General features: G+C 45.2%; 1 protein-coding gene across 5 annotated transcripts in view; it reads left to right on the top strand.

Moving 5' to 3' along the window:
• LOC146197139 (uncharacterized) overlaps window positions 1–25,481 on the top strand; it is a 102,818-nt gene that overhangs the window by 26,012 nt on the left and 51,325 nt on the right. For 3 of the 5 annotated variants that reach the window (XM_084598896.1, XM_084598894.1, XM_084598893.1), the window contains 4 exons: window positions 20,211–20,277; window positions 21,389–21,471; window positions 23,089–23,193; window positions 24,857–25,039. In XM_084598896.1, coding sequence (XP_084455022.1) covers window positions 20,211–20,277; window positions 21,389–21,471; window positions 23,089–23,193; window positions 24,857–25,039 — 438 coding nt within the window. Of the gene's footprint in view, window positions 1–17,198; window positions 17,476–20,210; window positions 20,278–21,388; window positions 21,472–23,088; window positions 23,194–24,856; window positions 25,040–25,481 lie in introns of those variants that run through there. The other 2 variants (XM_084598897.1, XM_084598895.1) reach the window with 2 other exon arrangements.

Genomic DNA, 25,481 nt, shown 5'->3' with positions numbered 1-25,481 from the left:
ATCTGGCCACAGCTAGCAGGCGTGCAATGCTTCGCGGGACATTGCGTTTTGACACGACAGGGATACCCGGAAATTGACCAGCCATTGTGTGCAAACGAAGGATCTTTGTTTTTGTTCTTTGTTCTTTGCAACGGTCGTGGCCGTCGAACACTATAGACAGCAAACGCTATAAAACAGTTGTAGCGCTGGCGTGTGTTCTCTCCATTTTCGTGTTTTATCGACGAGCGCTAGATAACAAAGGACCATTTCTAGAAACCGTCCTCGTGACCCCGACTCCATGCTAAGGTGGAAGACAGTCCTCGTAGGCAAGCTCTTTCCGGGTGTCTTCAAGTGGGGATGATTAGCAGGTTATCATGCGCTGGGGAAATTTACTGGGAACTCCTTTATCAGCCAGCGCGACCTCCTCCTAGGAACCTTTGGAATGCCACGCCTTCAAGAATCCAATGACTGTTGCGCGAAGATGTAGACATTCATGTTAGGTGAAACACCACATGCGCAAATATCATAAATAAAATAGAAGGGTTCAACGCTGCTGAACCGAACATGGAGCGAAAGCATTAGCCGCGGTTGACCGAGCGTTCTTCTTCTTATTCTCTTTTTTCTTTTCTTTATTCTTTTTCTTCTTCACGGACACGGCACACAGCGACGAGCGGTTAGACCTGGCGTATTGCTTTCGCAATAAAACCAGTTCTCTAAATACTGTCTTCCTCTTTTACATGAAGGCGGTCGTGCCCTGGTGAGATAGAATCGGTTGGGAGGCACTCGAACCCACCTCTAGCAGCGCTCTCTATAATGATCATTTATGGGGTTGTATCAACCAGGTGGGAAATGATAATGGCATGCTCTGGGAGGATGAGGTGTGCGATTAAATATTGTGTCAGTGTTTTGTTTTCGCACATTTCATTTTTGTGTCCGTGTTTGAACTTCGTTTGTTTCGTATCTAGTCGTTTCTGTGCCAGAAGCCGGGGTAGTGAAATAATATTTTGATACGTGGCGCTTTCCTTCAAACATATATTTTAACAAGCTATTTGATTCGTCCCGCTTGCACGAACGCGAGGGTATAAGTCCAGTCTTAAGTCCGAGTCTAGTCTTATACGAATCTAAAATAAAGACTGGTCTTCCCGGCTGCCGCCGGGCGCTTACACGAACCAATAAGACTGAGCTACAATCCAGACTTATTGAAGAATGCAGGCTTTTTTGGTCCCTAGGCGGGGAATTCAGCCGAGACGGGCAGTGCTCCGGAAGTCGGTCGCGGACGCCTCCGGCGTTCGCGCTGATCAATAGCATAATCACAGTTCGATGTAAACATCCGGCTGCTTGCGCGCGCTTTTCGAAAGTTGAGAACTGAACATTTTGACAGGACTGCCTGCCTGATAGTGCATAACTTTTATAGAACAGTGCGAGACACTGGCTATAATGTCTCGCTCAGTTGCTTACTACCATTCCCTAACCGATTTCAACACGAGGAGAACGCATTTAATCCCAGCTGGAATGCAGAGCCGAAGCGTGCAAGAAAGTCAGTAGATGTCTTCAGCGCTCAGCGACCTCTCGAGTTTTGCATTGCAAATAAATTACAACTATATTAAACGCACTCCGAAATATTTATACTGGCGTGCAGACCAACCTCAGCCAATTTATTCGCAGGCACTTGACTCCGCAGATCGCAGAAATGAAAAGCAAGATCACGCTATAGCTATCACCGCAAAGCCTGAGTCGCTTTGGGACGTTAAACCGCATAAACCAAACCTATCCCCGTTAAGGCATCGGAAACTGGCACAGTGAAAGTAAACGAAAAGAATATAACACGAACACAAAATGACGCATGCTTTCTACAGTGACCCATCGCCGTTCTCGCACTAAGGCCATTAAGACAAATGAGTAGAGCAGTTTCCCTGAGTTCGTCCCGTTGGGGTTTCGTTAGTTCCCTCAATACTCTGCCACCACCATCGATGGTGGGGCCGCCGCGGTTCCCCTCCGTTCCAGTCCCATTCTTGTGCGCAAATTAACGTGCACTCCTGACGAGGGCGTCTTTCAAAAAGCCTCTCTTCTGCAGTTCCTAGACTTCTCGGAATTGTACGCGACAACAGTTCGCGCGGGGGCTAGCAGACGAGTCTGCGACTACCCATCTACCTCCCTTGTCTGTAGAGCTGGTCCTGTTTTCTTTAGTTTGAACGGCGATGGCCAGTCTCCTAGCCGAACTCAGCGCAAGAGCCAGCCCATAGTCTGTGCGCGTGGCGGCAGAGGAGTGTGCGTGTACGTGTCGTCGTTGTTTTTAGCCAAGAATGTTTGGTGAGTGACCACCCTTGTGGTGCACGGAATGTATTAGCAGCGAAATCTCAAGAAATAGATCATTTGAAGAGATCGCTGCAAAGTCGGAATCGGATTTCACAGGTGAACACGAGCTCCTCGTCCGGGCGTCTTAAAATTCAGATTAGAGAGATTTAGCTTACCGTGACCCGCTACCGTGCGTGGGCAGGGCGCACAAGCTGATTGGTCCCGACGCGGCAGGTCTATGTGCCGACATCAAGTATGTGGCGCCATCTATCGGCGTCAAGGGGATCTGGGCATGCGCAATGGAACGCGCGGTGGCGGATCACGGTAGCGGATCGCGGATCACGGTAAGCTAAAACTCTCTATTAACACAAGAGTAGTGTTGCCTTGCTTCTTTGAAATTCTTTCGCACTCATCGTTTCGGAAGATTGAAGGCGTAACGTGCACGCGCGTTTTATTTCATGTGTATGCGCCGTCCGAGTCCTCCCACACCTCACTGCCAAATGCACATGCAGCTCGACAGCGTGGGTGTATCCAATATGCATGCTTGTGTACAGTCTTTGTCAAAAGTGTAGAGCCCAAGGGGTCTGGTTCTGAGCCACTTCTTGTGGCTTGTAATGGATCTCCAGTGTTTCATATTATCTTTTGATAAGAAGATTTTTCGCCCTACCCCCTCCAATGGGAAGAATGCTAAATCAGCTCCACTACAGGGCACGGAAGCAGACCCCTCGGGCTGTACACTTTTGACAAAGGCTGTACATGCACACAGGTATCGCGCACAGAAGAGAGCATGTGAGCGGCAGAAGAGCGTTGCCGAAATTGTTTTTCCGGGGTGACAAGGAACTCGCAAACTGTTCATGCAGAAGTTTCCGATCGGTGTTTTCGGGCGACGAAGACGTGTTTCAAAATAACTCGCTTTGAAGCGGTGTGACAGAGTGACCAACGCCGAGGCGAGGTTGAAGCCCTATAACCTACCATTCTGAGTTATAGTCCTGAAGAAGCGCCGCTACGACGCGTCGAGTGTTCGACTTCAGGGCGAACGGCGATAAACGCCGTTGCAGCTGCTCCGCTCTAACGTATCGAGAGGATTCGTCCTTACACGGAACGCACGTTCGCGGCGCAACAAGTATTCGGCGAGCATCTCGAGGCAGACCAAGCGCAGGGCAGCCATGTTGGACTGACTTTAAGATTGGGATAAGACTGCTTGAGGCAGCCTATAGATTTCAGTCTTATTCGAGTCTTCAGTTTCTGTCTTTTTCCAGTCTAGTTTGTTTCGTGCAAGCGCCTTATCGGTTAGAAAACGTTTCGACTCCAATAAGATTTGATTCAGCCTGAAGATTTTATGTCTTATTCCAGTCTAGTTTGTTTCATGCAAGTGCCTTATCGGTTAGAAAATGTTTAGACTCCAATAAGATTTCATTCAGCCCGAATATTTTATGTCTTATTCCAGTCTAGTTTGTTTCATGCAAGTGCCTTATCGGTGAGAAAACGTTTCGACTCCAATAAGATTTGATTCAGCCTGAAGATTTTATGTCTTATTCCAGTCTAGTTTGTTTCATGCAAGTGCCTTATCGGTTAGAAAACGTTTAGACTCCAATAAGATTTGATTCAGCCTGAAGATTTTATGTCTTATATAATCCAGTCTAGTTTGTTTCATGCAAGTGCCTTATCGGTTAGAAAATGTTTAGACTCCAATAAGATTTGATTCAGCCTGAATATTTTATGTCTTATTCCAGTCTAGTTTGTTTCATGCAAGTGCCTTATCGGTGAGAAAACGTTTAGACTCCAATAAGATTTGATTCAGCCTGAAAATTTTATGTCTTATTCCAGTCTAGTTTGTTTCGTGCAAGCGCCTTATCGGTTAGAAAACGTTTAGACTCCTATAAGATTTGATTCAGCCTGAAGATCTGAATAAGACTGGTCTAAAATGTTTTGTGCAAGCGGCGGAAATCCGGCGGAATTCTCCTGTGTTTATTTCAGAACACACTTTTCGGTGGTTTTCGGCAAAAAATATCTCTGATGGCTGAATTTTTTCTTATGTACTTTAAAGTGGCTATCATATGTGACTATAAAGCCACTGAGATCCTGTACCTCGGCGTATCTGAAAGCACGCATGAACAGCGTATTTACCAGTAATTAACGTGAAAATGGTATACCATTTAGGCTGTGCTTATATAAAGAATAGATAGCGTCATGAAAAATGCAACGCAAGTTTACTGAGACAGCCAGCGGATAAAAGCGCGAGCTTGGTTTTACATGCAGTGGACGAACCTAATTCACCGACTAACTGCTCTGAACAGGTAGATAGTGAACAGTGGTTCGCCTGCAGGCGGCCGGAATGTGGTACTTCCCGATCTGCAGGTGCGAGTTAGCTAAAGGAGAAGTAGCTGGAACCGCACAATCACGCTGGTTATTCAAAATTCCAGGGGAGCTTTGGACCACTAAAGTGCGATGAGGCGAAAGCGTCAGTGGCGAAGTGGTCCGAGGCCTTCCACTACCGCATCTCCTTTTCTCTTAATTAATTAATTAATTAATTAATTAATTAATTAATTAATTAATTAATTAATTAAAATAATGTGATTAATGTTTTGTGAGCACTAATTAATGTTTGGTTAGTGTTACTCAAGGTCGTCACTCGTCTTAAATAGTAAGTGCATGGTTAGGGCTAGATAGAATTGACATTCCATATACATGTGTTGCTACGGGCAACTGCTTAACTATTACTCAATCAGTCATTGATTATCGCGCAGTTATCATAGAATTGCTTTAAATCGTGTTCCGATATGATTCGAATGCCATCGATTAAGTAACGATTGGCATATGCCCTTATAAGGCATGCACCCGAAGCGCTGACACATTTGCCGACACGGCTGCTAACGAAGGCATCAGACCAGCAATGCCGCACGTACCAAGAATGCTATTTGTCGCTTAAAACCGAAAAGTCCAACAGCTTTAGTTATACACGGGGAGAATGCATGCCTTGCTCAAAAATCAATTATATCAGCAGCGAAGATGGTCGTGATACATGGCGGGCATGTTCTTCTGACTCATTCATTGCAGGCACCCTCCTTTCCTGACGTTGTACGGTGCGGTGAATACGATGGAAGCACGTGATGTTTCCTCTAGCTGCGCAAGCGTGCACGATAATGACCATATGTTTTGATAACTCCGAGATAGGCTATGGGGCGACAGGGTGTGTAGATATATGTAAGCGGTATGTGTGCACGGTTTAACGTCCTGAAATTGCACATGAGCTTTTGAAACGAACACGTCTGCAGCTTTCCAATGCCTCATTCTTCATGGTCAATCAACTGGCCCGAACTGCTACTTTAATACGAGTAACATCGTATACCACATTATGGTTTATTAGGTTTGCCGTACCAAAGCTACATGTGCTATCATACATGATGTATAGTGGAGGGCTCTCGATTAATTTTGATTACGGCGGTCCGGTGATTATGGGCGCAGCAACCGATCAGGTTATCTCCCGGTGGTTGCATTGTTCGAGCTCAGATAGAAATGTCCCAGGAAAAAAGCGGCAATCCCCTACTCCCGCTTTTTTTTTCCTTTCTATTTCCTTTCTATTTTTTTTTCCTTTCGTTTCTTTACGCAAAGCTCAACAAACCCGCGCGGTCCGTTATCGCAGCTGTGTACGGGAGTTGAACATTCTTCTTGTGACAATAGAAGCCTGGCAAGCGTTGTACGCGGTTCGACCACCTTTCTATTGAGTGTCACTGGAAATTCTGAGCTCAGGAAAGGAAGGGCCACGCGTCGCGGTGCGCGCGTGTAGGTGTATGATAACCGCGCGTTATCAGCGTGCTCGCGACGCAGTGTTCGGAAATCGGTTCGTGCCTTTCCTGGATCGCCTTGGATACTTGACGGAAGTAAACATGCATGGAACTACTCGAACGGCCTCGATAGGGATATTTGCGGCCTATCGTTCCTCTAAAGTTATCAAGAGGCTTTGTCGAAGGCAGTGCTGATGAAGTTGAAGGCTCCGCGTCGGTTACTTGAGCTTAGACCCGGTTCTTGAATATCTCACTTTATATATTGTGGAAGAGCACTGGACAAGGGTTGAGGGGAGCCGAGCCAAGCCAAGCAAAGGTTTCGACAAGGGGTCTTGTCCTCCTCAGGGCAGTGCGATCATCAATGAGGGGGGTTGATATGTGTTTTTGCTTCGGAAGAAGAGCCAGGGAGGGGAATTGAAAGAGGAGGAGGAGGAGGAGGAAGAAGCAGGGCAAGGAGTGAAAGAACGTTTTTTTTTTTTTTGTTTTCTTGGGTATGAATTTGTGAGCCTGGAACCGACGATCCTGTGGCCTGAAAAATAAAATAAAAAGTGGCAGCAGCAGGAAAAGCTACAATGTGGGGTGAATGACGAGTCAGCACATAAAGTAGGCTAGATGCTGAAACGTGTTTCTTGAAAGGAGAAAGGCATTCCAAAGGGTCCTGATAATGAATACAGCTGCAGGGGAATATAGATATCAAGAGCTTTCCAGCAATAACAAATCATAGGAAACCATGCGAAACCAATTCAGAAGGGATAAGAAGAAAAAATGCTATTGGGGGGATTTAGTATATACGTGTTGTAACAAACAGTCCTGACTGGTTATGGCTCAGGATAGGAAATATATTTAAGGGATTTTAATGTCTCTTTCGAGATATTTATTCCTGTTGGTTCCAGTGTTCTAAATTTATAGCTTAGGTATGCCTCCTTATATTTCCTGTCCTTTGAAGGTTTAAAGCCTAAATGGAATATAAAACAATTCTGATTGGAATGCTCGAAAACTGCTTTCGGGAGGCTTTTACCTGTGTCTGCCGGATGACCATTTGGCCGTGTGTTCATTGATTGCGCTGTGTCTCCAATCATCAATGTATTGCTTAGCCGTGTGAGATAATATTTATACGAGGCTGATGGCGACATAAGCAACTGCGGCTATTAGGCGCCAATGAGAGATACTGGAGGAATGAATTAGTGACAGAGAGGGTGGCAAATTGCATTTATGCGAATGAAAATCAGCACGGTGGTGGTGGTGGTGGTAAGGGGGGGGGGGGGTCATAGACAGTCTTCTTCCTTTCTTTGAAAGCTGAGGTCGAGGGGGAAGTTCAAGCAAGCGCCTTAATTTTAAAGCGAAAGCTTTACTAGTTTCCTCGAGCCAAGGTAATCGGCGCGGTAAATGTGACCTTAAAGTGGAGAAGTTGAGGTGTGTCAGCCACGTGACGCACCACGTGACTCGCCGCCCGCACTCATACCCCAGCTGCGGCGCTCGTTCGCCTCGCATTTACGCTGAACCACGTGACTCGCCGCTCGCCCGAATACGTTCGCAGACAGACAGAGAGGAGCCACGTCCCGGAACCAGTGCTTCGACTGCGTATCATAGACGCAAGAAATAAATATGATGATCCTCAGGATTCATAACTCAATATATAAGCGTGCATAAATACTGCCGCCTCGCAGTTTTTCGCTATGGATATGAAACGAGTCGGCCGGGACCATCTGCGCTGTAGGGATGGTTTAGTTGATGACAGGCTGACTCTGATCATCTGGCTGACGTTACCAATCATGCTAATTATTTAACGAAACCGAGAATATACGGTGCAAAACACACGTTTGTCTATATGAGTCAAACCTGACATAGCAGCACATCATAAAAAGCTTGCGCTTACATAACGAGCTTAGCCGCAGCCATTTTTTTTATATTTACCATCACAATCATCATCATCAACAGCAGCACGATACCCACTGCAGGGCGAAGGCCTCTCCCACATTACTCTAATTAACCAGGTCCTGTGCTAGCTGCCCCCATTTGACCCCTGCGAACCTCTTAACCTCATCCGCCCACCTAACTTTCTGCCGCCCCCTGCTCGCTTTCCGTCCCTTGGAATCCAATGTGTTACCCTAATACTCTTAGCGACCATTGGCTATCCTCTGTTCGTACTACATGACCTGCCCATGCCCATTTTTAATCGATTTTCACTAGAATGTCATTGACACGAGTTATTTGTCTGACTCACTCTGCACGCTTCCTATCTCTCTTCTCTTTATAACAGAACCCCATTGAAAAATCCGTATGCACCAAACTGGTTTTTTACCGGAGTGTATGGGCCGGTATCAATCTCATACCGGTGTGACCCGTCTTGTGTAAAGTTCAAACGGGCTCAAGATGGACCGTGGTATAACGCTCAAGAAGGATAGACCAGTCCGTTATGTAGCTTATACCGGTGAGACCATGTACGTACAATATATGGATCCTAAATTGGGCGGACTGGTCTGGTATAGATCTAAAGCATGCGAAGCTAAGATATGTAATATGACACGCATTGCTGGGATATCTGTATGTATCAAAGATCAAATGTGTTCTAAGATGATGACAAAACATGTTGCACTTTTATTTATTTATTTTTAACCTCAGACTCCATAAGGGGTATTACATGATGGGTGGGCATTCAGAACTAAAACAACAACAAAACGCGGTACATGCTCTGCACAATGGCTATAATTGAGGATGTTCTGAGATCTGCCTGCAAAGAACAGGTGCGTTATTAAGATGCGGGACATTGGTGACACGTCGCGATAGCCAGGAAAAAGATTCAGCGTGTTTGAAGGGAAATCGGTGAACATGAGATCAAAATTTCTACATCCAAGAAAGAGACTCTGTGCGAAACAGCAAGGTTTAGTTGCATAAGAAAGAAAAAAACGACTGCGAGTACTGGGCTGCGATGCAGAAGGATCGTAGATAGAATCCTAGTTTGTGCGCGAATATTCTTTTTTCTTTTTTTTACATGTAGTGTTATTTTATAGTTCTTCATGCTTTCTCCAGAAACGAGAGCCACCTACCCATAAAGGAAATTCCAGAATCATAATCAACCCCGCATGGTTTCATGCCAGTTCAGCCTGTACGATAATCCGGTATACCGAATCCGATATGAAACTGCTATGGGGTTTTTCAAAAGGGGATACCACTCTGGCACACGTGGTGTATGTATTAATCCGCTGAACAATAAACTAAATCAGTTTTATATTTTTGATAATTGAACACCAGGAGGAGGAGGAGAAGAATATTTGACAAAGCCGTATAAGTCATGAGCATCGAAATAATTGGACTTATAATTTGGTGTGATGTTAGCCTTTTATTTAGTTAACAAGAAGATCTTTAACAGCGGACTACTTTCTGCCATGGAGGAATCGTGTGGCGGTTACCGCGCACTTGAGTAGTATCTGAGAGCGTCGGGCACAGTAGCGGCCGTAGCGGTGTTGCAGAAATCGGGAGCAATGTGGCAGCAGAGACGCGGCGCGAGCACAACAAATACAAAGATACCTCTTCGCCATCCGCCAATGTGTTATGTGCACCGCGCACACTTGAGATAACCCGCACACGCCTACGCCTAGATGAAAACATCTTGAGGCTTCGACACGTGCGGATAAAAGCTTATATTCCTATATTTATGGCCAGACGGAGCGAAAGCGCGTTTATCGGAAACGTTTGCCACAACAAATAACTTTCCAAGCTTTCCCGTGAAAGCAACCACAAAGCGTGCACTCGTGCCGCGCAGTTTTTGCTGTTCCATAATGCACATTTTCGATCGACTGAGCCCACGTTTTTTTTTTTTTTCTGTTTTTTATTTTCGATTTTCATCAAGACAATTTACCGCGTTCATAGGTGGCGTATACGTTAGTGCAGTGGTACAAGTCAACGCACACTGAAAGCGTTTTAAGCTGCACTAAATAGAGGAGAGAATTAGCTGCGCAATTGACTGAGAGATCATCTTTTAGGAGCGCAACACTCGGTGTTTGTTCGGCGAGGAAAGGAGTCTGTTTTGATGAGAGCATCGCAAATTAAATCTCCGATACTTTCTTCCTCAGAGAACGCTTGTCCAGAGAGTGCTGGTGAACAGGGACCTTTTCTCTCGCTGGCTGGTGCGGCGGCTCAGCCCGCACTGGGCTTCGGAAACAATCGTTTTCTTGCGCATTTAGCGCTCCCTGGCCTAGAATTGCCTGCACCGGACTGATTACACGTGCCATATGCAAACTACTTTATTCGTAAATCTTGAACAGTTGATTTGCTGCTGCCAGACGTTTAATACGCGCTGCGACACTTTACAAAATACTTAAGGACTTTGTCAGGATGGCGCCCTGTGCCTGAGCGCATCTACTTGCACGCCTCTGGTGTGTTTCGCCTTCGGCTGCGTGTGGGAGAGGCGTTCCACTAACTTGCCTTAACGACACATATTTGATGCACACCCTGTGAAAATCGTGTGTGTTTGTGAGTGTCGTGTATAATTGATTTCTGTTTCATCTTTATTTTACACTTGTTTCGATACTCATCTGGAGCAGCATGCCAGGTTGACTGCCTGGGAAACAGCTACTGAATATATATCTCTCAGATGCCTCAAATTAGTATCCGGTAAGGATACATATTGGTCAACTTCGTATTCTGAGAAAAAAAAAAAAATGCGCAGTGCTCTAGCCGCCGATTCCCAATGAAGTCTCTCGCCTTGAACTTCTCTTAGATTTTCTAATGTACGAAGTTCAGTCCTTGGACTTGTCTTGACCTCTGTGGTGTAGGTCCGAAGCAATGTAGTGCAGTTATGTCGAGAGAATGCCGCATGTCCGCGTATGAAGCAGAGAGAGACGACCCAATTGTTATCTATCGTTGGACGTCCTACGTTACACGCTTTGTTTGAAAAAAAAAAAAAAAGTATTATGTAATTTTTGCGCATTTGTATTATGTGCACTAAATATTACGTGTTTATATACAGACATCTAGAATTTGGTTTGGTTTATGGGTTTTAATGACCCAAAGCGACCCAGGCTATGATAATTTGAACCGTAGTCGAGAATTTGAACCGCACACGCCGTCAGTGTAGAAGTGTGAGGGGGATACATAAAGATTTTATTTGTATTCCCCAAATGGCCGCTCTCCGCAAGCAGATGACTCATTCGTCGCTTCAGCATGTGCATAAGTGGAAGAACTGCTAAATATCAGAAATACAACCGGTGTAGAGAACCATCAGGCTACCGACTAAATATTCAACTTAAACGTTGCGCCATTATTCACAAGAATAGAGGAAATATGGCCTTCGAGTGCATTCTTATTGTTTGAACAGTAATATAAGTGCGCAACAAAGACGAGACAAAGAGGAGAAGTGGACAACGATCTGCGCCGTCGTTGTCCACTTCTCCTCTTTGTCTCGTCTTTGTTGCGCACTTATATTACTGTCCATCATGGTTCACCAATTCGCCCAATCAGCCGTTCTTCTTATTGTTTATTTGCATCCAGTGCATCGCATACAAAGCTGCTAAGGTACCTCCGATGTGTTCTTATAAAATGCTGTCCCGCTGATTCAACGCTGCGAGCATAGTATGTTACTTTCTCCCTTTGTCCTTTATTTGCAATAAGGAATTGTTTCTTGTCTGACACAGTTTTCTTGCGCCCAATGGTACGCTGTTTCAATACCAGCAGCGTCGATAAAGGCGTCAAGTGCCGCGATAACTTTGTCCAAGCAATATTACTCCGAACAGAGGAACCTTTTATGCAAACAAGTTGACAAATAACGCTATTGCACGCGGCAAACAACGATTCCCGCTCCGCTAACCGTGTAGCTGCGGTCGATCGCCCAAGCCAGCATCGCTTCCGAGCTTAATCGGAGCGAACAAAACCTTACATCGCCCGCCGATCAGACGACCTTTTATTGCTACGCCAATAAAGTGCCACCATGCTGCATATTGCTAAGGCATTGTGCCACCCGCAGGCAGTGTTTTCCAATAATGAATCTATACTAGCTCGCCCAAATAAAGGTTTAGTAAACTATACTTATTAGCATGCAGTCTTGTATGCAAGACTGCCCGGCATGGATATAAAATCCTGCTTTAACTAAGCACGAACGTGCTTGCATTATCTATGTAGGAGTGGAGTGTTTCACTCGGGATTCGGGGGTACCGGTTGGCTCGATTCCTGTATCAGTTTATCTCAAATGAGCTATCTGAGTTGGTAGCTCCTGTAACGCGACATCATGTGGTCTCGTGACGTCACATACCCCTCCGACCTATCAGTGTCCCTCCATTTTGCCTGCGAGGGGCATGATGTGGATTTTTCTCCCACAATGCCAACAAAGGCGATGCCGGACTTTCTGAAGAACGGGGACTTTAGAGTTGTGCTAAAACTGTCCGGTTTCCGGTGCTTTCTCAAGCCTGCACCTGCCATGATTTGCAGATGCAAAAGAGAGGGGAATCCTCTCATTTTGGAAGGAGGAGGGAAAGGCTGGAATGTTTCCGCCATAGAAAGAACCAAGAGGCTGGCTTCTTGGAAGGCGGAGGGTAAGGGGGAAAGTAAAGTGAGAAGAGGAGCGCGGGATGCCAGTTTCTAGCGATCCCCCCCCCCCCCCCTCCCCTCCCAACATCCCATCTCCCCTTCCCCCCGGACACCAAGAGTGCCGCCGCAAATTAAGGCCGGCATAACCCGTGTCCAGTATCCCCCCCCCCCCCCCCCCCCCCCCCCCCCTGAGAATAACCCAAAGACCCCAACCAACCAACGATCCGGTTGCTAGGTGTTAGAAACGGGTCCTTCCACGAGCGGCTTACAAAGCATCGAGCGCTTGCGGTGCACTCGGCAAACCGAACGACAAATACAAGTGGTAAACCTTTCCCTCGAGAGGAAAACAGTTACGCAAATATTAGGTGTACTAAGAAAATTAAACAAACAATAAAGGCGATGTAAAAAAAATATAAGTGATGTCACGGTCGTGTCGTACGAAAGGGAATGTAAGTCTACTGAAATGCATTACGATTGGATTGGCTCATTGATAGCCATTTTTTTTTTTTTCCCCGTTATGTGTCTCTAACCCACGACGCCAGGCGTTTCAAAGGTTCTGTCCATTTACATAATTTACGGCGCCCGATATTTCTTGGGGGCCAAACTCTTGAGCCGTCAGAAACTCTTTAATGAAACAACCAAGGTATACTGATTCGCATAAGCAATGTGATGTGCGAACTGCGAGCGGATATGTGAGGACACCGGAAAAGAGAAGTAAATCGGTTTTTAAAAGCAGATGCCCGATCTGTTTCCTGGCTGAGTCTTAGTTCGGTCTAAGAAAGAGCGCAGCTGGTTGGTACAGCAGCCGCTTGCAGTGCAGGCTACATTTGCATTTACGTACAGCACGCAGCTACAGACGACAGGGTATACTGTCGCTAACACGGGAAAAAAAGTTGTATGGCAGATATCGCAGAACTTGGCTCTTTGGAGATAATGAACAAGGGTTCACTAGAAAAAGGGGACGAGATTGGGGTCGGCATATGTCAAGGATTAACGATAAGTCGGGGCCTCTGCTGAGGCAGTCAAACAGAGGAATAGAGTTAAGCGAGATGGAGGTATACAGTACAGGTACTTATCTCAGGGGCCTCTCGCTGCAAGCACACTGCTGCATACACGGTTCCCGGGAAAGATAGTGAAAAGGGAACAGGCAGGCCATAGCAACAAGCGGATCACAGTCGCTCTTCGCCAAGCGTAAACAGTAAAAGCAGTGCTTGAGGAAATAAAAAAGAAGCTTTCTGATAGTGTACGGTGAAAACTGGTAGAGATATCGGCAGGACTGAACGATATAAGCCCGCATCTTATCATTACCAGTCAAATTCCTTGGTAAGGGTTTAAGAATGGCTTCTCGGAAGAAGGTCCTGTATTTTGCAGTGCATTTCTTAGGTTCTCCTCGTTTAATGGTTTTCATTGCCATCAAATACTTTTTTCCATAAATCTGATCTAGGGTAGAGTTCTAGGACATATTTCTTGCATCTTCAGTTCGACGGGTCTTCGGAGATAGAAGAGACCCTACAAAGGGGAGTCGACGTCATAGCGATAGGGTAAGAATGCATTCACCCCAAATAAGGACTTCTAATCAGAATAGACATCCCCAGAGTTAACAAATACTACCTCCTGCTAACCAATAATAAAGTGAACGGGCAAGGCTTGGTCATTTCCATCGGGATCCTCGGTCTGATAATACAGGAGAACGGGAACAGTAGAGAAAGAAACAAAATGTCTCGGTATATCAAAACCTGAGTCTGACGCTGCATATCATGCAAAAGGAGATGCGTGAAAGAAAAAAAAAACCCTTGCCTTTTAATCCAAGCTTTCTTAATTAACAGAACAACCTACCCCCTTCCCTACTCGCAGCTATACAACGCCGAGAAAATCAAGGTTGAAGGCCTCACGTCTCGTCACGCACCTGTGTCACGCCTTGACACACAGGGACACAGGCACACGGTAGAGACCTCAGGTTAACGGGCAACGGGAAAAACCAGCGCTACAGCATGAGAACCCAGATCGCGTGCAAGTTTTCTTCTTCTAGCCCTTTTTAAACGTGGCACATACCCATACGGGAAGATCGGCCATTGTGTAGTGGTATATACATAAAAATATCGCTATCGCGCTTCGTCTTTTTTTGGGCACTACACTGCCTCCCTTCCGAAAAAAAAAAAAAGTTTGTCTAATGCTAGTCTGGAAGGAGAAAAACGCACCCGCACAAGCACGCGCACAAGGACGCATAATGTCTGCACGTGTTGCTTGGCGGTGGTTAATGTAGCGGATAAAACAAAGAAGGGCTCTCTTATGATCACACGTAATACGGCTTAATGGCGTGTGGAAAGGCGCGATGATGGTCGGCTTCCGCTGAGCAGCACCTCGTAGTTAAGATACCGATGCGACGAATAGCCATGTACGGTCCAAATTACCGCCTCATAACTTTTTCTGAGAGGCCTCGACGGCGAGCCGGTGTCCATACCCAGACCTTATCACCAGGTCGGAAGTCAACGTCATGTTGGTCATGTCTCCGGATAAGCGATGAGCGGCGGTATACGTTGTTGGTGTTTAAATGTAATCGTGCCAGTTACCGAGCCCTCGCATACTATAGTCGAGCACCATCAGCTACACAGCCAGGCGGCTCATGCAGCATCATAGCGTCGGGCATTGTGGTGACTTTTCTACCATGCTCCAGCTGGAAGGGGGACATGTACGTGTTGTGTTGTCTCTTGGATTGAACTTAGTGTGGGCAATTAAAAAGAAATAAAAATAACGTCGCCCAGCCCGCACCGCCAAAAGCACAACGGGCTTAGGCTGCAGTATTATAAGTGGAAGTAACACCTCGTTCATGGTCGCCGTCCACGTACATGGCGATCTTATCTATCATCGTCTTGTTCAGCCTCTCCGTCAGCCCATGGTTTGCGGATGATACGCAGTAGTTCGGCGGTGGCTGGTATACAACTAGCTCAGACGCAGGATCTCTTGTAGGAGTTGTGCCGTAAATGCGGTACCTCGGTCATTAATAAAAATGCTAGTGCTTCACGCCGGAGGACAGTGCACTCGACAAAAAAATTTATCTGCCTCCGTAGCCGTCGTAAACGAAACTGCGTGGGACTCTGCATAGTGCGTGAGATAGTCTGCCGCTATGATGATGTATTTGTTGTCGGATTGCGACGTGGGAAATGGGCCCAGAAAATCCATTCTGACTGTGTGAAACGGAGCTTTCGGCGGTTCGATTGCCTGAAGAAGGCCCGCTGGACGTGTGGGTGCATGGTGTCTTCCGCCGTAGGCATTCGCGAAACGTGCTTGTATACTGACGCACATACTTAGCGAGTTTCAGCCAGTAATACTTTTCCCGAATTCGTGAAAGTGTTCTGCTGTAACCGAGGTGACCATGCTGTAGGATCATCATGGCAAGCGTCCGTGATCTCGCTTCGCAGGTCTTCCTGCCCAACAAGAAGCCACGATGTCTGGCTACTGTCGAAGTTTTTAGTACAGTACACCGTTCCTAATTCTAAAAGTGGGTAGAACACGCAGGAAAACACAGGATACTACACCGTTTCCTTTGAGGTGCGCCATTAGGTGATGAAGCTGTGGATCCCGTTTTTGCCTATCCGCCATATCTGCCGTGTTCAATGCCGAAACAAAGCTATCCGCGCCATCATGTTCGCCTTCGCCGGCGGCATGGGGCCTTGAGACAAGCAGTCACCGTCATTATGTTTTCGGCCGGATTTATGTAAGATAGTGACGTCATACTCCTGCATTCGAAGGCTTCATAGAGCCAGCCGCCTCGGGGGCCCTTGAGGTTGGCGAGCCTGCATAGCGAGCACTCCTTTTCTGTGTAGTGGAGTAATTATATACACTCAGCCTTGAAAAAGAGTTCAGCGCCGTCCTGCAACTGCACAATTACTGTCCAGTCATTTGTTGCTGGCTTACGCGTCCGTATGGAGCTGTGTTGGCATCTTGATCGAAGTGGCCTAGTATAGGTAGTGCTTGAAGGGCTTGTTTTAGCGGGCCGAATGCTCCTCGTTCCACTCAATGGCGACGCTATCTTTTGGAAGGTGGATCAGCGGAGTGGCCATCTGGACGATCTTGACGAAATGTCTGAAGTAGGTGCACCTACCAAGAAAGCTTCTCACAGTCTTTTCGTCCGATGCCGGCGGGAAGGACGCTACGGCCGCTGTATTCTTTGGGTCTGACGCCCGCTTGGCTGACGATATGACCAAGAAACTAACTGACGGTACGCGAACCGGCATTTTGAAGGCTTGAACGTGAGGCTGGGGCGTTCCGTGTAGCCTGGAGAACCGCTTTGAGGCGCACAAGATGGTCGGCAAAAGTGCTTGAAAAGATAAAATCACCTACATGCACAAGACACGCCTGCCACTTCAGTTCGGCGAGCACTGTGTCCATGATTCGTTGAAATGTTGCAGGCGCAGTACATAAGACAAACGGCATCACCCTGAACTTAGAGGCCATCCGGTGCGGTTCTCTCTCGGTCTCACTGCACCCACTTCAATCTGCCAATATCCACTCTTCTAATCGATCGATGAAAAATAGCGGGGATGACGGAGCCGAGCGAGGGTGTCGTCGATTCGGGGCAGCGGGCTTCAAAGGGCATGGCCACCAGTTCATTATCATCATCAGGGTCCGTCTCAGTCGCCGGTAATCTACGCAGAACTGAAGCGCCATCGACATTAATTCCGTATTTTGCGATGGGCAGGTCTGGCGAACACTGGATTTCACGGCAAAAATATCGTAGTAGCGATGTAAAAGTCCGGGAAGTCCCCTGGGGCAACTAGTTTTTTTTTTCTTTTCTTTTTTTTTCTTTAAATCGAGATTCAGTTCCAAGACCTGTTTGTCTTGTGGTCCAGAAGGAATATCCTGCTCAGGAAACGCAACAGCCTCACGAACTTCGGTAATTTCTTCCATAGGGTTTTAATTGTACCTTTCGTCAGGTGTTGCGACTCGTTCCTAAAGTTGGTCACGATGATATTGGTTCGCCCTTCTTTAACGTTTGCTATTCCTCAATTGCAACACCGATTACTCCCGTAAGCAGCATTTGAACACTTCCTGGACGCCTTCGCCCCATGCGGATGTCTCGACTGTACAACAGGCAGAGAACCCTGTCGGCCGCGGCGGCAAACTTGCATGTTCGGAGTAGATTTTAAGCACAGCTCGGTTTGATGTACGAGGCCTTGGCGATAGAGAATGTGTCCGGAGTGGAAATTTGTTCTACCCCACGTTGATCAATGCGCCGTACTCGCCAAGGAAATCCATTCTGCGAATAACATCCTCAGAGCAATTCTCTAACATCATAATTTTTTTTTTAAGGGGGGAGGGGGGGGGGTGGCGTTTCACCGTGGATTTCGGTTCGGGCGGTGTATTATCCAAAAGGGCTGTCTCAATCGGTAGTCACTTTTCGCAGTAGGCGACAAAATATTCCGCTAATTACTGTGTAATCAGCGCCGGTTTAGTGAGCGCGGCTACCTCGTGACCGTCGATTCTTGGCGGCAGTTTTGTGACGCAGAAAGCTATGGGCTGTTTAAGCCAGTCCTATGGCAGTGATCCATCGGGCGTTTTGGGAGCATGGTAGCGATAATTACCTGAATGCCGTCGACTTAGCCAGTATGGCCAGTATGGCCAGTACGGCCAGATGACCAGATATTTCTGCTCGTCTGTCAAGCACACTCGTAGGTGATGTCCATGGGTGCTGCGGCGCTTAGTCAGGTCGTCTGGCTGAGCTCTGCAAGGCCACGGCTTTAGCCATGGTCGCCACATACGAGGGGAGAGGTGGCCTCGCTCACTGCCATCTCCAGTCCGGCCGTGCTCCGGCTTGCGCTGCCGCTGCCACATATGTAGCCGCCTAGATTTTTCTTTTCATGGTTGCGGTATCGTAACTACGAGTATCATCGCGATCACGATGGTAGTGTTCTCCTAGTTAAGCAGTGTTGGTCGCCTAACACTGCTTGTATATGCACTCTACAAGCGAAAAAAAAAAAAGAAAAAAGAAAAAACTAGACTCAATTACAAGCTTGATTATTGAACTGGAAATCACATCCAGCTGTAAACTCCACTTTTTCAACTGGAAAGCATCAATCTTAGTTGGAATGACATCAATTTTTCCAGCTGGATTGTTAACCGGAAGCCTTGTCCAGCTGGAATTTCTTAATTCCAGTTGGAAAGCTTACACTTCTTACAGCTCGAATATCTCATCCCCTTCCAGCTAGAAAACAGCCGTACAATAAAAATTCAATTGGAAAAGTACTTCTTCCGGCTGATATAGTTCCCCTGCCGAGCGTGCACTTTTATCTGGGTTGCACACCTGCTCCCTCGATTGTATACCTACGCGCTGTTTTGTCTTAAATTGCGCCACGGTGCTGAGATCACTGCAAATAATTCTGAGCTCTGAGTTTAAGAGATGAGGCTGGATGAGCAGTGAATGCTCTCTTTGCCATTGATTCAGTTAATATTTGGTTCTCATCTACCCCTAGAAGAGGTTCCTGATAATATTTTAATATTTAGTTTTCGGTAATATATTTATGCATGTTTTTTGGCAAATATTATTTGTATTATAATACCATGGTCAAGCATGTAGACAGAATCTTTTGATGTAACTTCTTATATTGCAAGAGAGGGTGAGGGAAGGGTTCTGGGCAGTTCGTGGCCAAAAAGAGCCATGGCAACAAAGTATCGGGGAGGGAGACAGGCCCCGATCGTTTCCCCCTGATACGTGCCTGCCAAGTACAGCTGCGTGAGTCACGTGTACGCGTTTATTGAAAATACACTTAACTTTCAGGGGTCATGTACATGTAAGTCTGTGCGAAACAGTGTTTTATAATTCCTTTGTGCAATTCCAGTTTAAACACAGCCTCCTTGATTTTTCATGTCGCTCAATTCCGTCCAGAAAAAGTGCGGATTAGCAGACGGGTCGAGGATTTGAAGTTCAAAATTTTCTGCCATAATTCCTTTACGTAGTCACTTTTATCCACTGGTCTCATAGGGAAATTTGTGAACAGTGGCCAGAAAAACTTAGTCAGAAATACTTAATCATCTTTAAATGGTGTCTTGGCTCAGAACAAATCAGCCCCTCACGTCTCCCCATCACTTCAGCCGCATACTTTTAATTTCTTTAAGAATGCCCTAACTTACTTGTTAGGAGAGGGCAGAAACTGTAGTGGCTAACTAGATTGGTACAAGATTTCTCCCCTGTCCTGATGCCTAATAACCACGTACTGGAGGCTGTGCATCACACGATTGCAGATGTCAGAAACAATGGCCTTTAATATTGATTCCTACTGTTACGGAAATAAACCAAAAGTGAAATCTCCGTAAATGTTGAAGATTTCATAATTAGTGACTTTATCTTATTTCGATTAAAATTGCAATAAAAAGTGCAACTAACTTTCAGTCTGCAACTAGTTATGCATCAGAGGAAAGAGAGAAGGGTCATCAACCAGCACGGATATAAAGCAAACCTGCCTACTTAGCATAGTTAATGCATACATTTTTGTTGCAAGTAAACTCAACACACGTGATCAAGCATTGCTCAAGCCATAGCCTCATGGTTTTCTTGCTTATCTCCCAAGCAAACCTTACCATTTCCGAAATAATCAGTTCTTGAGTTCTGATTCGACATTGTTTATTTTACAGATACAAGAATTCGCCAGAGATGGATTTTGCGTGGCCGAAGTGACAGAGAAAGGAGGACAGCTTTTAGGTGAAAAGTCTCTTGAAATTTGTGTAATGATACTGTGACTTGGGCCTCGGTGACTTCTTTCGGATTGCTTAATCTTGTGCAACCAGACGAAAATGGCATTAGTTCTGTTTTAACCACTAACAAAACTTTCTCCTTTTTTTCAAATAAAAAACAGACTTATCTGTTCTGAAAATTCAAATGAAAATAAATTTATCTGTTTTGATACCTTTTAATGGCTGAGCACTATATGGAGGAGTAATGACTTTTGACCCTGGATCATGTGACTGCCTGACAATCATCATGCAAACAAGACCAAAGTTGCGATGTAGTACTGCAGTAGAAAGGAGCAAGAATTTGATCTCTCCTAAGCATATTTTAGTGAGTGGATGACTATAGCAACCTGTCCACAGGTAGTAACAGTTTATAGCTGGCTTAGCTTCTGGTTTTCATGATTTGCTGGTCTGCAACTGCTGGCCAGTCAGTGAATATTCTTTCTTCTGAAGGGCTTTATCGTGAACTGAACATGTGATTAGCCGGTGCCAATCATAGTCTCTGCCATACGGTTTATTTCTTTCTAGCAAGGCAGGTAATTCATTCAGTAGAACTGAGAAACAAATATACAGTGCACTCCTTTTCTTGTGCAACTTACAGCTAATGTTTAAACGGCTAGAGAAAAAACAAAATGTTTCATTAGAAGTATTTTTCTATGAATTTCTAGATGCATGCCATTTTTAGACACAGACAATCACATTGAACTTTTGTCACAATTAGTTGGATCACAAGTGAAGTTTTTATTTTATGTAGCTTTGGCTTCGGCTTTAGCAGCTAAACAATGGCTGGGACGTCGCAAGGAGGTTTTATATCACGTGAGGCAAATGAAAACTGCAACATAAGAGCTGTTTGTTCACTACACTGGTTATTTCTATATGTATGCCTGCATGACATGGTGGTGTGGACACTTTAGTAGAGAATGGTTAGCTCTTTACTGGAATATGTTATGTGCACATAAGTTATAAAAAGGTAGTAGTCCAAAACCTGAGAGGTCTAAATTTTTTCTCATATTAAATGTTTACATTGTCGCTGTATACTGCTGAGTTAATTTGACTCATGCTCGGGAATGCTTCTCTTATAGGCAGAAATCAGGTTTTGCCTGGGGTGCCCGAGATGGTTCCAGAGATGACCGTTGAGGCAACGTTCACTGATGGCACCAAACTTGTAAGCTGCTGCATAACTCTTGCACCTGTCAAGAAAACTGCCTCTGATTTACTTCAAACCTTTCAGCCCCTTTATCGTGTAGCGCATATTCTGCGTGTTTATTTATTCATTTATACCTGCATTCGGCCTTTGATTGAGGTAGGGGAAGCAATGTTAAGAACTATATGACATCAGTGCAGCACATGGGCGTGAGCTTCAACGCTGCAGCAAACGACGCTTGCTTGGACTTAGACCTAGGATGCCTAGGGAACCTCAATGGCCGATCCGTGCCTAGGGGAGCAAGTGGGATCACGTGACCGCTCTTACTGCTGCTGGATCAGACACCCGATTGAATTTGTACATTTTAAAAGCTAAAAGTCATTTTTCCCCTGTAGTTTTGCTTTGTAGTGAGGGCAAGTATTGTGATCTCGCATCATCGCTGGGATTGCTGCAGCTGTGGCCATGGGTCATGTGTATCTCGATGCCGCATGTACGCAAACAGAACCAGGCGTACGCTCCCATTTCTACCCAAAAAATATGCTAAGAGAAGTTTGGCGCTTACGTTTCGCGCTTATCACAATTATGAATTAAGCGAGCAAATAGTGATCGCTAGCAAGATTACCCTCTACGTATACGATGTTCAAGGGAGCAGTCGAATGGCTCCGCGCTTCTGCCTGTACTGTCCGAATCAAGGCGCACCTCGTGTCGGGCACTGACAGCTTTGCTCTCTCCCAAAGAAACTTTGTTACGATTTAATCACTGCTTAACTCTGACTGGTTGTGTAGCGGCTTCAGTTCTTTCCATAACAGCAACGCTGGCTGACTTGTGTCGTCGTCGCCAACATGTCGAACTACGCTTCGGTACCTCGCCGACTCAGTGAAATGCTTTCTTGCCGAATGAGTGGGCCTAATACCTTACGTTAAGCTTAAACAAGCTGAGACTGAAGTACGTATGAAATAAATAAATATGATGAAAATATTAACACTCAACTAAACTGCCTAGGAAAGCATCACACAGCAGTTCAACACGCGTTATCCCACTTGGTGCATCACGCGGGCACTGTCACGAGGGGGCGCTTTGCTAGGGTCGCCTCGCTTAGAGTCACCGGCATACCCAGTAGCCTATGAAGCAAGAAAGGAGAAAGGATTTAAGAATCTGAAATAAAACAGCTTACTTTTGATGCCTGTGGCTGACTGTTCTAAAAACAATATCCTTGGAGAACTGGGGCCAAGGTTGGACATGGCACAGTAACAATTTGTTTAGTGAACTGTTCTATTTTTGAGTAATTCATTAAAAAAATTTTCATATGGCCGATTGCATTTATTTGGTAGTTTTCTTCGCATTATGTAAAACACGACTTAGTGCAAAGTATTATGTAGCCTCGACCTTTCTGATTTGTTTTCCTCAGTGCTTTTGCCCTGGAAAATGAGGATGGGGTACTCCTGGGATGTACAATATCACTTCATGATTAATAATAAAGGAAATTTAGGCATCTTTTGTTGCACCAAGAAGATGTGAAACTGTAGTGAAATAATTTCTGTGGTTGAGCTCCAGGGCATCAATGTATGCCTTGTTTCTACCTGTTAACAGTATTGCAGTGATTGCCCAATGCATCTGTGTGATCCTACACTACAACAGGTTTGTCTTCATTTTCCTATTTGTCGACGGAATGGAGACCTGAAGTGGGCTCTGCATGGAAGCTTCTTGCCTGTGCCTGATGTGTCCATTTTTGAGAAAAGGAAGGTAAACATGGAATATTTATGTGTGGTTGCACTAGTAATGGCAAGCCATGTTTTGCTGTGCTGCTCATTTTTTTTTGTATGTAGGAACTGTAGTGTTCAAAACTCCACTGTTTTGTACAACTCCTACTACAGCTGATAGGTTCTGGTCCTTTGTATGCTGTAGGTTGTGCAGAGTGTTATGCTTAGCTTCTTCTTTTTGCTTTGCAAATCTTGAGTATTTACTGATTTTCCCTCGGTGATACACAGGTTCGGGCTCTTGTATGAGATGAATGCATTGTTTTCGCTCTCCTTTTGTCTGGTTGCGTTGTCATTGACCCAAAAAGTGGAATCACAGCATTATATGCTGTGATTTTTTCAAAAATTTGTTTGCACAGGGAAAGTTTTAAAATAGTTATGCTTTAATTAATATCTGTAATGTGTAGGTGAAGCGTGGACACTCTCACATCTTTCTTAAACACTTGCAGTAACTCTTTGCCATATAGCACAAACCTTTCTCGGGTACTATTGCGCTACTGTGCCATCCTTTCATGTTTTACGATACCCTTCCACTCACTGAAAGTAATAATGTTCTTGTGTGTCACCATTGGTGTTGTTTATAAAGATATAAGTTGCATTTGCTGCAGTCATTCTTATTGGCTTTCCAGTTCTCTGAGGCCACTGATAAAGTCCAGGTTCTAGATACAGGCCATATAGATGTTCACAAATGCATTTTACTAACTGGACAGCTAAGTTAGCTACCTAGCATTGTGTTCCATGGATAACTGCCTACCATTTTGGGCTACTAAGTATTGTAAGTCATTTGAAGGTATAAAAGACATCTAGTATGACCGAATGTGCCGTGCCATCATTGTATCTGTTCTTCCGCGACCCTCATGACAGTTTTGAGCTCGGTATGAGTTACAGTTAAATACAAATGTCAAGTACTAGGGGGGACAAAAGTCTCTGAACTGGACACCTGCTGATTTTGGACTAGAAGCACAATATAAAAAATTATAATCTTATTTCTCTAGCACACATGAAAGAACTAAAGTCCAACTTTCCCATCAGCAAGTATAGTCCGAGGCTGCTGGCCGATACGAAAGTTATGCGCTTGGGTTACGGTTTGCGCGAGCCACAGACTTTTGTCCACGATAGTACATATATGAACTAGAGGTGTGTGAAAATTTTTGCCGATTCAGAGGTCAGATATCTGTGAAATGCCTTATTAGTCTTCAAAGTATTTCCCATGAACAACAAAACAGTGCATGAAAGCCCTTATTCAAGCCAATACTCAGGAGACAGGTTAGAGATAGTACTCGAGAGTGCCTGTCGTGACGCTGCACCTGTGAAGATATATAAATGTTGTGGTATTATCACTGCTGGTGTTTTATGGAATCTATGGAAGTATGTACAACTTTCGGTCCATTTTTATCAGAGAAAAGTGGATGAGGGTAATATGAGCGCTGTTCATGCAAAGCAGCATTCCATACCCTTGGAGAATTATCGTTTCTGAATGGGGCAAAGAAGAAAAAGCCATAAAGAGGCTCTAGGAGGAAGTTGCACCTTGCTAAAGAGGTTAACTGGTTGTGGCTGTAAGAAGTGAGGTATATTTAATGGTTAAGAATGAGTACCTGCTTTCATATATTGATTCTCTGCACATGCTTAAATGGTTCTTTTCTTTCCAGCCTGATGTTCTATCGAGGGTTGCACCCATGCCTCTGGATGATATGGACCATGAGACAATACAGCACTTGAGCAGCGTGCCCGGCAAGGTTATGCCCCTCGAACAAGACTCGGACATTGTTATAAATGAGGATCGGTCCGTCTTCTCACTTCGTGTAGTGAACACAAGTGATCGTCCAGTGCAGGTACGTTGTTTCTTGCAGTTATTCAACGTTTTTCTTAGGGTAAACATTACATTGTATATTTACTAATTGAGAATGTGATGCTTTTGTTACCTTATGTTGAAGAGGCCACTTTCACTGGGAAAGAAATATTTATTAGCTAGAAAAGACCAAGAAATGAAATACAATTATCATTGCCACACGTTGTTACGACAGGCAAGCTGCTACGAGGCCAAGATCGATTTTCGGAAATGAATCTCCGAGGCTGCCATCCACTTCCCACTTGAGATCACAGAGTCTATTTTAGAAAACTAAGTCTTACCTTCAAACCTTGTTCAGTGCTCTTTCATACTGTGTACCCATCTTATTTCTCTTGTTCTACCCTGAGCCTAAATTGAGTGGCAATTCCATTTCTCATTTTCCAAGTGCCATTTTAATCGTGTTTCCTCACCTCCTTTACCGAACG

Source organism: Amblyomma maculatum, chromosome 3 (assembly GCF_055883805.1).
Source record: "Amblyomma maculatum isolate TAMU_Amacu chromosome 3, ASM5588380v1, whole genome shotgun sequence".
Lineage (NCBI taxonomy): Eukaryota > Metazoa > Arthropoda > Arachnida > Ixodida > Ixodidae > Amblyomma > Amblyomma maculatum.
This window is presented reverse-complemented; position numbering and strand designations above follow the sequence as displayed.